The following is a 13,067-nucleotide window of genomic DNA, read 5'->3' as shown; positions in this document are numbered from 1 at the left end:
TCTAAACTAACTGTATTTGTATATTGGCTACTCAGTTAGTTTGGGCTCTATTACTACCTGTAGGGCACTGAATGTCCAATGGTTTTAATCTCAGGTGTATTGAACATTCTTCCTGTTTTGTTTTGTTTTGTTTTGTTTTGTGTTTCCCTCTGCATGGTTAAATTGTTTCAGGCCCTCCAGGTCCCAGGGGACCTAAAGGTGATAGAGGACCCCAAGGGCCTCTTGGTCCCACTGGCCTAAAAGGGCAAAAAGGAGAAAAAGGTGAGCCAGGGCCACCCGGACCTGCTGGTGAAAAAGGCCCAGTTGGGCCGATCGGACCACCAGGAGAAAAAGGTGGGAAAGGTTCAAGAGGATCACCTGGTTCCAAAGGTCAGAAAGGTTCCACTGGCAAGACTGGTCTGCCAGGAGCTAATGGAGACCCAGGACCACTGGGACCACCTGGCAAAGATGGTCCTCCAGGTCCACCGGGTCCACCAGGATTTCAAGGACTGCAAGGAACAGTTGGAGAGCCAGGGGTACCTGGACCTCGAGGAGTGCCTGGTCTGCCTGGCATACCTGGGATGCCTGGGCCGCCTGGGCCACCAGGGCCACCAGGGCCAGGGATGCCCATTGCACTGCAAAGTGAGCCAACATCAGCATTGGAGGCTAACGGTAAGCAATCTATCTGCTCACCCATCTACTTTTCTACTTACATGCCTATCTGCCCAACTAGTTGTTTTTGTTCACCTACCACTGTGACAGTAAGCTAACATTCATCTCTGTTAACTTTCACTTAGACCCACCAGTTCTCAAAAATTCCTAGTGCAGACCTAGCAAAGTTGTGTCTGCCTGACTTCCTACAGCTGCTCCTGAGTAATGGTTAAAATGCTTCATCTCTAAAGAGATGGCAACAATGCAGTGACTAATGAGCTGTTCTCTGGACATGCAGTTTAAGCTCCATTCTGCATTCTGGTGCAGCTTTCTGATATGTGCATTTTCATTGACTTAGCACCTAAATATTTCAGATCCCACCATGCTGCAGGACAATTTAAAATCCCCAGTTTAACAGCATGGTTTCATGTCACAGGTTGTTCTGCTAACTGGAAGAACTTTACTGAAAAGTGTTACTACTTTTCATCTGAAAAAGAGATTTTTGAAGAAGCAAAAGTTTTCTGTGCCGAGAAGTTCTCACACCTGGTTATCATAAACAACAAAGAGGAGCAGGTAAATAAGATGCTGCTCTTCTGAAAGCTCTATGGTTTGAAGGCATTTTGAGTCTAGAAACCACACAGCAGTAGGGAAACTGAGAACATCATGGATTCACAGGGTGTAGTAAACACACTGAGTTACCCTATTCACAATTTTGTACTCCAATGTCAATACTTATTGTGAAAAGGAGCAACATAGGAGGCAATGGGCCCGATTCTGAAAGTGCTGAGTGCCTTTGCAAGTGTAGGTGAACATTGTTTTTCCCACGCCCACTCCTTTCTCCAGGCACAAGGCTTATTTTCTGCAAATTGAATGGAATTTGTGGGCACTCTCAGCCTTTCAGAATCAGGTCCATTGTTAGTGGCAGATTATCTGAAATACAATGGTTTTGTATTCCAAATAGTTAATTTTGAAAGTCAATCTTTAATATAGACAACTTAAGCCTTTTATTATGATTTATAAGTCTTCTATAGGGAGAACAGCAATAACAAATGATAACCATATCTTATTTTTCTTAATTACAAATATGCTGTTGATGGTGGCCTTCCACCCACTTTTCACAGAGAGTTCTTACTTGAAGAAAAATTGTGCCATTGGCTCTAGTGCGAAGCTTTCTGTCAGCTAAGTTTGCAAAGTCAAGCCTTAAAACACATCTAGAGCTGCATAAACCTTCCATAATCATGTGTACATGAGCAACAGTGACCCCTCATAAAGCAGAATTAGCATTGATTAGCTCTGGAGAGAACCGTGTATCATCTTGGGTGTTGTCACAAATTAAGGTCAATCTTCAGGGGAGGGAAGGAAGAAAGGATGTTCCAGACAGTAAAGAGCCTTTTCAGGAGAGAGCATTCTTCTATGATGAGAGGACTGTTGCAGGCACTAGCTTCAGATGTGAGCAACATACACAAGAGTGAGAACAGAGGAGAATAAGACCCAAAATTAGAAAGAAGAGGTTACCAACAAGGAAGTGTGTTGGTTGAGCATTGGGAATGGGAAGAGGCAGAACACTGTTCTTATTCTATCTTTGCTAAGCAAAATTTAGGCAAAGCAGTTAATCCTGTGCTCTGAGAAACAGAAAAATGCAGTCTCAGATTTCTTTCACTTGCAGCAATGGATAAAAAGACAGATAGCTGGGAAAGGCAACTTCTGGATTGGGCTCACAGACACAGAGCAAGAGAATGAGTGGAGATGGCTGGATGGAACCATACCAGAGTACACGTAAGTGTTGAAAAGTACTGTGTTGTTCATTTTCTGCATGGTGCTACTGTTCTTGCTATCAGGTTACTAGAGATCTGCAGTACCTAGCAATGAGTTACTGGATGACACTGAAGCAATACTTTATCTGGATGTGTTGTTGAATATTGTTTTTCCCATCCCCACTCCTTTCTTCAGGCACAAGGCTTATTTCCTTGCCAAAAGGAAAATGGAAAACTGAATACTGAATGAAAGAATCATATAACCGCACTGCATGAAGCTGCTTGCCAGTGTTTTTACAAAGCAGTGTTAGGAAAGGCCAGTCAGCTTTTTGGTCTTGGTTTAAATTTTCCTCATTTGCATTACAACTGGCCATAAATAAGGAGCTCATTCTTATGAAAAGAAAAAATGAAAGGAGTAGCTATTAGATAACACCCACACTCAAGTTCAATGTAATAAATGAAGGAGAAGCTATAAAGCAAGGATGTCCAAACTTCACCTAGCTGAGGACAAGATTGGCAGGTAGCCAGGAATCCAAGGGCAACACCAAACTGGAATTCAATCGAGCAGGTTTCAGCTACCCTGATTATTTATACAGTGGAGTGAACCACAGAGACTATAAATCTCAATATTCAGCACTCCAGAAAAACAGGATAAATGACTTGAAGGTCTCTAATTTGTGGCCACTTTCATGAGGAACATGGAAAAAAAGATTTGTTTGAGGTAAATCCTACCATTATTCCCTCTCTCAACTTCAGATGGCTACAATAAACCCATGGGCTGTGTCACCAAGGATTTCTCCTGCACTGTGCTTTTAAAGTCCTCTGGTAACCTCAGAACTGTCAATCACTGAATATGATTTGGTCTTTCGGGAAGTTTGTGTTTCTTCCCAGACGCTGGGTCAGACTCTCTATGTCAGGCAGGCATATTTAGCTGCTTGTGGCACCATTTTAACCAGCAACCATGAGCTTCTGTCCAGCAACCTGTTTCTTTAGGAAAACTGACCTTTTACATTTTGAGATTGGAAGCACATCTCAGTTATTAAATGAAAACAAAATCGAGAGTTTAGCTCCACCAAGCCTGGGCAGTAACTACTGTGTCAAGTTTCATTATCAAAGTCACTGACGTCCAAAAAGCTAACTTTTAAACATTCCTCCCAAAGTCTGAAAATGCATATGTCCCATCCAAACTGAAGAGTAAAGGGTAAGTCCCTGCTTTGCAGCTAGAAGGGCCCATCACAAACAAGGCAGGATCTGAGTTTCTTTGCAATTACAGGTGCCTATTTTCCACCTTTCTCTTCTGTGTCCTTTTTGTGTTCTTTTATCTGGAAAGGTATTGAAATACATGAGAATCCCACAGGAAGACTCTTGAGGTAGGTCTACACAGCAAAGTTAGTTTGAAATCATAGACTCATTGGGCTGCAAGGAACCTCAGGAGGTCACCTAGTCCAGCCCCCTACCTAGAGCAGGATCAATCCCAACTAAATCATCCCAGCTAGGACCTTGTGAAGCCAGGACTTAAAAACCTCTAGGGATGGAGAATCCACCACCTCTCTAGGCAACGCGTTCCAGTGCTTCACCACCCTTCTGGTGAAGTAGTTTTTCCTAATTTCCAACCTACTCCTCTCCTTCTGTAACTTCAGACCATTGCTCCTTGTTCTGCCTTCTGTCACCACTGAGAAGAGTTTCTCTCCATCCTCTTTAGAGCTTCCCTTCAGGGAGCTGAAGGTTGCTATTAAATTAACCCTCAGTCTTCTCTTCTGTAAACTAAAGAAGCTCAGATCCCTCAGCCTCTCCTCATAGGTCATGTGCTCCAGCCCTTTAATCATTTTTGTTGCCCTTCACTGAATCTGCTCCAGCACATCCAAATCCTTTTTATACTGGGGGGCCCAAAATTGGACACAATATTCCAGATGTGGGTTCACCAGTGCTGAATAGAGGGGAACAACCACTTCTCTAGATCTGATCGCAATGTTCCTCCTAATGCACCCTAATATGCTGTTAGCCTTCCTGGCTACAAGGGCAAACTATTTACTCATAGCCAGCCTTTCATCCACCATAAGCCCTAGGTCTCTTTCCGCTGTACTGCTGCTTAGCCAGTCAGTCCCCAGCCTGTAACAATGCTTGAGATTCTTCCATCCCAAGTGCAGGACTCTGCACTTCTCCTTATTGAATCACATCAGATTTATTTTGGCCCAGTGCTCCAATTTATCCAGGTCACTCTGGATCCTAACTCAACCCTCCAACATATCTATCTACCTCTCCCCCTAGCTTGGTGTTGTCTGCAGACTTGCTGGGGGTGCAATCCAGTCCCTCGTCCAGGTCATTAACAAAGACGTTGAACAACACCGGCCCCAGAACTGAGCCTTGGAGCACTCCGCTTGAAACCAACCACCATTCAGATATTGAGCCATTGATCACTACCCGTTGGGTCTGACCCTCAAGCTTTTATTGCAAAAAACCTACCCTACCCTCTACACAATGCAACCACCATTTCAAAATAACTTGGAAATAGCGGTTGGTTTATTTCAGAATTGGTAAACCTCATTCTACAAGGAATAGCTATTTCAAAATAGGTGCTGTTAAGACAGGGAATAGAGCTTATTTCAAAATAAGTCACAGTGCATCCAATGGCTCTATTTCGAAATAGGCTCTATGGCTGTGTCTACACTAACATTCCTCTTTCGAAAGAGGCATGCAAATGAGGCAAATCAAAAATGCAAGTGAAGTGCAAATTTACATATCTGGCACCTCATTTGCCTATTTGTCTTTTAAAAGAGCTTCTTTAGAAAGAAGAAAAGCAGTGCAAACGGCTCTTTTGAAAGTAAACCCCATCTTCGAAAGAACCCTCCTTCCTTAAAAAAAAAAAAAAAAAAGGAAGAGTTCTTTCAAAGATGGGGGTTACTTTCAAAAGAGCCACGTCTACACTGCTTTTCTTCTTTTGAAAGAAGAGTATTCAAATGAGATGCCAGATATGTAAATTTGGACCTCATTTGCATTTTCACTTTCCCTCATTGGCATGCCTCTTTCGAAAGAGGAATGCTAGTGTAGACACAGCCTATGTGTGCAGATGCTGTATTTCAAAATCGCTAAGTACTCTTTCAAAATTCATTTTTTGTGTGTAGCAGCATTATTTTGAAATGAACTATTCCAGAATAGGTCTTCCGGAATACCTTATTTTGAAGTAAGGCTGCTGTGTAGACATACCCTTGGATGTGTCAGTACCATCTGCTGATAGAAATGAAACAGATGGGCACAGTGGAGCCATGTGCAAATGGCATGTACTCTCATCACATTTGTGTATACCTCCACAAACCAAAATAGAGCTCACAGCTTGAATATTAAGCCCAAAGCCTGGACCTACAAAGGCTGAGCAGATTCCCTTCTCTTCAACACATCTGCTTTCTATTTTTGGTAAGACTCATGTTTGTTGAAGAGTGTATTTCCAATTCAGAGCAGATCTTGTGATGTGTTTTATCAGTCTCTTTTGTTGGGCATGGAAAACTATCCTGTGATGCTACTTAACATCTACTTCTTATTTTGTTGAAAGAAACTGGAAAAGTGGACAGCCTGATAACTGGAGCATTGGGCAAGAGCCAGGGGAAGATTGTGCTGGATTAATTTCTGCTGGGCTCTGGAATGACTTTCATTGTGAAGATGTTAACAGTTTTATTTGTGAAAAAGATATGGACAAAGGTGAGTGAAATGTTCAATTCAAAGAGTTTCACCATAGTTGCAAAGAGCTGTGATTGCACAGCTAGGGCAGAGGAAATCCATAGAACCCTGAAAATCTGTAGATATCTACTTTATATCCACAGGTATCCACATTTTGGATGTGGATGCGGATAGCCACAGATTGTTTTTGCAGATGCCTATATGAATTTTTTATCTGTACAGGGCTGTAAAGATTCATACCCTCTGTATATATGGACAGATGCTGTGTAGCTGCTTTATACAGTATATGGGTCCTTTTACAAAGGACACGCAGAGAGTCCACACACAAAATGTGCTCTTTTGATCTGAAATTGAAAGAATAAGACTCTTCTTTCAGAAGCCCTCTTCCATTCCAGGATCGGGAAGAATGCCTCTTTTTGAAAGCTTCTTTTTAAAAAAAAAAAAAAAAAAAAGATGTGTAGACACTCCGTGGGCCCTTTTTCCATGGCGCCGGTCCTTGGGCTGGATTTTCCAAAGAGCAGGGGCTGTGTGGATGCTTTCTGTCGAAAGAGTGGATCAGTCTTTCTATCTAGTTTTTTGTGTGTGGACACACACTTTCGGGGAAAAAAATCTTCCGGAAGAGATCGTTCGGAAGATCGCCTTTTGAAGGATCACTGTAGTGCAGACCTGGCCTTCATGTGCCTAATCGTGCGCATGCAGACTAAGGTACTGCTAGTGTGTAAAGTTCTCTTTTCTTCCTAGATTAACATGTATTATATAAGTAAAAAATCAAGTCTTGAAAATACTAGTTGTTGGAGGTGTACGATACCTGAATATGGGTCAGATTTTTAAAAGTTATATTCCTTGAAAACCAAGGATCATATGATAGAATTTTCCAAGATTCCCTGAATTCAGTAAATCTCCTTGCTGATAATTTATTTTACCTTTACAAGCCTTGCACCTATGTTCCCTCTTCCTTTCTCTCTCTTTAGCCTAGCCACCTGGATTGTAATAGGCTGTGATTTTATGGACATGTACAAATTACTAAAAAAATCCTATGGGATGTCATCATCTCCTAAAAAATTGAGAAGAAAGCACTGAAAACTGGCTTATTGCAAAAAAAGAATTCACCAGCAGATCATCTTTGCCATCTTGTGATTATTCAAGGATTTTGGACCCACAGAACAGGGCATATATTGGAAAGGCAGCTGGACTGAATCAATTATATGTTTTTGTCAATCAGTCACCATACAATGAACAAGTTTTGTCTTCAGAAATGAGAAATTTAGCAGTCTGAGTCAGACTCTTGGTTGTTGAGCTATAGGAAATACGTATAAGACTACAGTGTAAACAGTACATTACATTTGCTAAAATCGCAAATACAGGAAAATTATACAGATACACATATAGTATATAGATTTTATATAAATATATATATAGTCAAATTCTTATCGATAATATGGAATATACTTTTAAGAGCTTTTAAAACTTTGTATTTTTGTACAAAATATTTGCTTTTTACATTGTACATTTTTATTGTCTTTTTTAAAGAAATATCGTACACAGGGGCCAAAGAAAACAGCAAAAGTACTGATAATTATTCAGGCTGTTGTCAGACTTAGTTCTGCTCAGCTATAGAAAAATATTTTCTAATTAAAGTTCTATTCCCAGATGAACCACTGGCTTAAATAACTCTGAAGTTGACTTTAGACAGTATTTTTATGCAACTCTAGTCTGTGTGCGTAACAGTTAGTAGATTATGGACTAGATATTCATGATAGCCGTAGCCACAGGCAGCCAGTAAACCATCAATGCTCTGCTGTTAACATAAGACACTGTGATGCCTGCCTTAACTTTATTCCCTCTCTTGTAGCTTCCCAGTCTGTTTACAGAAAAACATCACAGAAGTAAATCACTAGATTTTTGAAATGTTTTAATTATGCTTCTTAGTTATTAAAAAACAGTTTTGAGGAGCTCTGCCTTAACAGATGCTTCTTACTACTGAAAGTCAGACTAAGAAGGCATTAAAAGACATTTATAAAATAGAACCAAAAAACTGAGCATACTGAAATGCAGTCAGTGTTTTTAAATTGGATTTGAAAATATGGTAAAAAACCAGGATGCATTCTAAAAGACAGTCTCAAGCGGCATTTCTCCAAAATGTTTTAATGTCAGTTAATCTCATGACTTCAGTGGTTCAATCCGCCCCTGCCAAAAAACTAGTGAAATGAAGTATGCTGCCCCCAGAATTTTTCAGGGTTAATGGATGATATCACTGGCCAAACCACATTCTCCATATCCCTAAAGAGGTGTTGTCTAGGCAGCAGCAGCACTGCCTAACTTAAACAAAAAATAAACAAATAGTTAATATTTATTAGCAGAATCCATGTGATTTGGTTTCTACTTTGCGTATTCTCTGTGAGGCCACTTGCTGCACCATCATGTATGTCTTTTTGGAAATGAATTGTTTTTTACTGCCTGATGACCTCCAGTTTACCTTGGCTGAATATGGATAAGCCTGTTGAAATATGCCAGCTCTGCTGGAAGGAGACAAGATTTTGTACTGCATATTTTCAGACATTGCTTTATGAGCATAACTGATTAAAGTGCCTTCTCTAACCGGCTCTAGAACTCCCAGGGCCTCAATTCTATACTCTCTCAAAAGTTCATCCTCCTCTTTCTTAATAATCATAAATTATTCCAAGAAACTATCTGGAAAGTGAAATACAGAAATCTGTAGGGAATGTAATGGTGGTGAAAAATGAACACAACAGCAAAATCCACAAACGCAGTCAATAATGAAAAGCCATTTTGGAGGCTGTGCTTTTCCTAGAACAAGTTAAATTTCCTGAGGAATTGTCTTTTTGTCATGTATTACATAACAGTCTGATGATCTATGAATATTATATGGTATCTATATATATACAAAAGTGTATAAATATGTAGTATTGGTATGTTTTAATATATATTTTTTATATATAGCCATGAAGATAACATTAGCACAGCATCTTTAGGCAGAAATGTACCATAGTAATTCTCTGCACTGTGGTAGGACCTTCCATCCAACCTTAGAAACTTTATGAACAATGCTTCACAGCATCCCAGTGATATACAGAAGTATTACTATCTCCATCATAGTGGCTGGAATATGTAGTTTTTGTTCTGACCTTACACCGGGGTGCATCTACACTAGCCAGCTACTTCAAAGTAGCCAGCACAACGTCGAAAGAGCACACACACACCGTCTACACATGCCGTGTGCTATTTCGACATTGAAATCGATGTTAGGCAGCTAGACATCAAAATCGCTATTCCCATCCAAAGATGGGAGTAGCGCCCTACTTCAACGTTCAGCGTTGAAGTAGGGTATGTGTAGATGATCCATGTCCCGCTACTTCGAAATAGTGGGGTCCTCCACGTTGGCCATCAGCTGAGGGGTTGAGAGACACTCTGTCCAGCCCCTGCGGGGCTCTATGGTCACCACGCGCAGCAGTCCTTAGCCCAGGGCTGCTGCTGCTGCTGCTGGTGCTGCTGGGGGTCCATGCTGCATGCACAGGGTCTGCAACTGGTTGTCGGCTCTGTGGATCTCGTGCTGTGCAGGCCAAGTGTGTCTGGGAGTGGCCCTTTAAGGGAGTGGCCTGGGGCTTTCCTGGCCCCTTATTTCGACAGGGAGTGCTTGTGTGTGTGGACGCTCCGCATTTCCTTCCCAGGTGGCTCCTTTCAACGTTCTCCATCGCTACTTCGACGTTGAACGTCAACAGCACCAGCCCTGGAGGACGTGTAGACGACATGCGTCGAAGTAGCCTATTTTGATGTCCTTACGTCGAAATAGGCTACTTCGATGTAGTGTGCTAGTGTAGACGTAGCCCAGTATAACTATACTGATTCAAGCAGAGTTGTTCCTGATTTCCATTGGTGTCACTGAGAGACAAATTGGTCTCATAGCGATATTAGTCCAACGCAGAAACCAAATCTCTTGACATGGCTTGAGAGACTTTACTGCAAGGCCATCTTTCATCTCCTGTTGTAATGGACATACTGCATTCTTTCTAAAAAGACAGGCTTTTCCCCAGAGCACATATGTTACAAGGATCTTGAAAGGAACATACACTTCAGTAAGTGATCCACCGAAAACCATTTATCTCCATTTAGGTAGGTTTGCCATTCACAGACTACCAGCAGCTCAGAACAGTGAATTGAGACTGTGTAAGGGTGTAAAATGTTGTTGAATAATAACTCCTGTATAAAGAATTTAGATGCTCCTTGGGTGGAGATTATAATCAGTGGTGATCCTTATTACCCAGTCTCCAGTCAGAAACACCACAAGCCTGACTCTGTTACCTGGGCCCACCTCCTCAAACACCTAACTTGCATTGACTTTTAGAGAGCATTAGGTACCTAAATACCTTTGAGAATTTGAGTGTCTTTTCCTATGCTTAGAGCAGAGATGGATTTAGTGGATGATTTTAAGTAGCTGTCTTCTGCATGCACAATTTAGATAACCATCATTGAAATCTTGGTCTGCAGAGTACAGGCAAGCTAAAGTTCATCATACCAATGCCCATGAGCCATCATACAAGGGCGAAAGGGAAGAGAAAAATGGAATAAGAAGAAGGAAGTCTCAAAATGAGTGGGGAAGTTGCCAGTGCAGCTCAGGAAACTGACATGATAGGGAGGACAATTTGCAAAGGTGCAGATTGGATGCCATGAAAAAATCAAAAGATTGCCATGGAACTCATGTGGGCTCCAGTGAATATCCATGTAAATCTATCTTCTGCATGGCTTGAATGACAGCACAAGTTGTGCAGAAAGTTACTTTTGTGTGAGAAAATTGTTTTGTCCAATTGTAGCAATGTCTGGGTAAGTTACATCCCACTAAAATGAAACAGACTAGTCTCTTGACATACTGGATGTCTATTTCCACTGTTTTTATTTAATATAAAAACTAACTGTTATTTCACCTATAATATAGCTATTCTTAATAATTATATGGCTGGGATTGTAGATGTTACGGGAAAAAAGTTGTGCCTTACAGCATCACTGAATGCAACATATTTTAAATATTCTCTGGTTAATTGATGTGTTATGAATTGCTTTCAGCTGTTTAGAACTTTTCACATCCTTTCAATTTCCATAAATCTCATCTGAACATGTTCTAGTGAAAGAAGCAATAAGTGGGGAACACTAAAGTAAGGATTGCATATTCTGTGCATACATAAATAGCAAAGTTGGCAAATGTGCATATGGGTACACATACAAATTGTCAAAAACATTGCATATGTATTGAAAGCCAAGTTACATGAAAAATAGTTCTGCCAAATAAAAATTCTCATAACAATTTTAGACACAGTACAGTTTACACTGAAAAAAGGATCCAAGAAAAAATATGACTCTAAGGCTACTTCTTCAGAGCAGCCCTATTTTGAAATAAAATATTCCAGAATAGCTATTTCTAAATATGACTGCTACACAAAATGTATTTCAATACAGCACTTAACTATTTTGAAATACATTGTCCACACATTATTATTATGTCTATGGTATTATTTCAAAATAACACCTATTTCAAAATAGGTAAAATAGTTATTTCAAAATAACTGCTATCCCGTGTCTTAACAGCACTATTTCAAAATCATTATTTTGAAACAGGCGCTATTCCTTGTGAAATGAGGTTTATCGGTTTTGAAATAACGCACCCACTATTTTGAATTTATTTGAAAATAGTATGTAGACAACAGCAAGTTTATTTCAAAATAACAGGCATTATTTTAAAATAGCTTGGCTGTGTAGATGCAGCCTAATAGTGTAGGGTCAGAACCCAAGTTAGCTATAGTTAGCCTAGTTTCACTCTACTGTTTAAACAGCTATGCCTGTTCCAAGCTCACTATTTTCCTAGATATCAAATGGCTCTGCTCTTCTAATTCTTCTTTTCCATAGATGCCTTTTTTGGTTGCAACAAGTGGTAAGAATTAGTCTTCAGTTTTATTAATGGAAATATGATAAGCTGCCTGGAGCATTGTGCCACGCAAAGGAATCTGCTTAGCTAGAATGGAAGCAAAGCCATATGGGAGAGCTGGTTTGTTAACAATATATGATTAAACAAGAACGTTCAACCCCATTAAAGCACCTTGGCTGAAAATCACAAAGGTCTTAGCCACAATCAGAATATAAAATAAAAAAGAAATTGAATTTCTTCATCCTTAGTCTCTACATTTCCATCTCCTTTTCTTTCTTCTCCTTGTTTATATTCCCACTTGAAGGAGTTGTTGTTATTATTCCCCCATTAACATCATGTTATCAACAGAACATAATCTTCCCCACTTCCTGATTTCCTGGTTGGGCCTTTTGATGATGGTAATACAGATATCACTTACTCTGAATAATAACTGACCCTTCCAAATTAACATTCATCCATTAGTTAAAAGAAAGGCACAGCTAGTTGACAGTAAAGGCCTAACTGGAACATTTTTACCTGAAGAATACATTAAAAGAATTGGAATTGACTATGTCTTGGTCTGACTTCCCAGGGAGTAGCTCCTTACTTGTTGTGTCTCATTGTGCAAGATTGTTCTGCAGCAGACATAAGGATTTCCTAGGAATTACCATTCCACCTGTCCATTCATTACCTCATTTAAGTTCCCCCTGACTTTGTTACTGGCATCTAATACAAAGTATCCCAGTTTTGAAAAAAGTAAATTCTAATTTGTTTTTATAGGAGCCAATATTTTTATGTCTCAGTGAAGATAAAATTTGTTTGTTTGTTTTCAAAATAAACTATGATTATTGCTCCAAAAGTTGTGTGAGAATTTTTTTTTATTCTAATACAGTTTGAAACTCTCTAATCTAGCACTCTCTGGACCTGACCGGTGCCAGATGAGAAAATTTGCCGGACAACGGGAGGTCAATAATGTCTACCACATATCCACCACTTCCACTGCTTACTGGGCTCTTATAAGGTATTTAGAGGTAAATTACAGCTAAATGACAACACAGAACACTAGGGCTATGGTTACGCTAGTGAGGTGACAAAAC

The 13,067-nt window shown here is 40.1% G+C and overlaps 1 protein-coding gene across 1 annotated transcript in view; it reads left to right on the top strand.

Moving 5' to 3' along the window:
• COLEC12 (collectin subfamily member 12) overlaps positions 1–12,821 on the top strand; it is a 137,100-nt gene extending 124,279 nt beyond the window's left edge. Inside the window, exons 6-10 of the mRNA XM_074987352.1 lie at positions 172–651; positions 1,067–1,203; positions 2,297–2,406; positions 5,932–6,077; positions 7,028–12,821. Of these exons, the coding sequence (XP_074843453.1) occupies positions 172–651; positions 1,067–1,203; positions 2,297–2,406; positions 5,932–6,077; positions 7,028–7,032 (878 nt within the window). The 3' untranslated portion in view covers positions 7,033–12,821. The remainder of the gene's footprint in view (positions 1–171; positions 652–1,066; positions 1,204–2,296; positions 2,407–5,931; positions 6,078–7,027) is intronic.
• Positions 12,822–13,067: the final 246 nt, after the last annotated feature.

The sequence above is a fragment of the Carettochelys insculpta genome, chromosome 2, assembly GCF_033958435.1.
Source record: "Carettochelys insculpta isolate YL-2023 chromosome 2, ASM3395843v1, whole genome shotgun sequence".
Lineage (NCBI taxonomy): Eukaryota > Metazoa > Chordata > Testudines > Carettochelyidae > Carettochelys > Carettochelys insculpta.
This window is presented reverse-complemented; position numbering and strand designations above follow the sequence as displayed.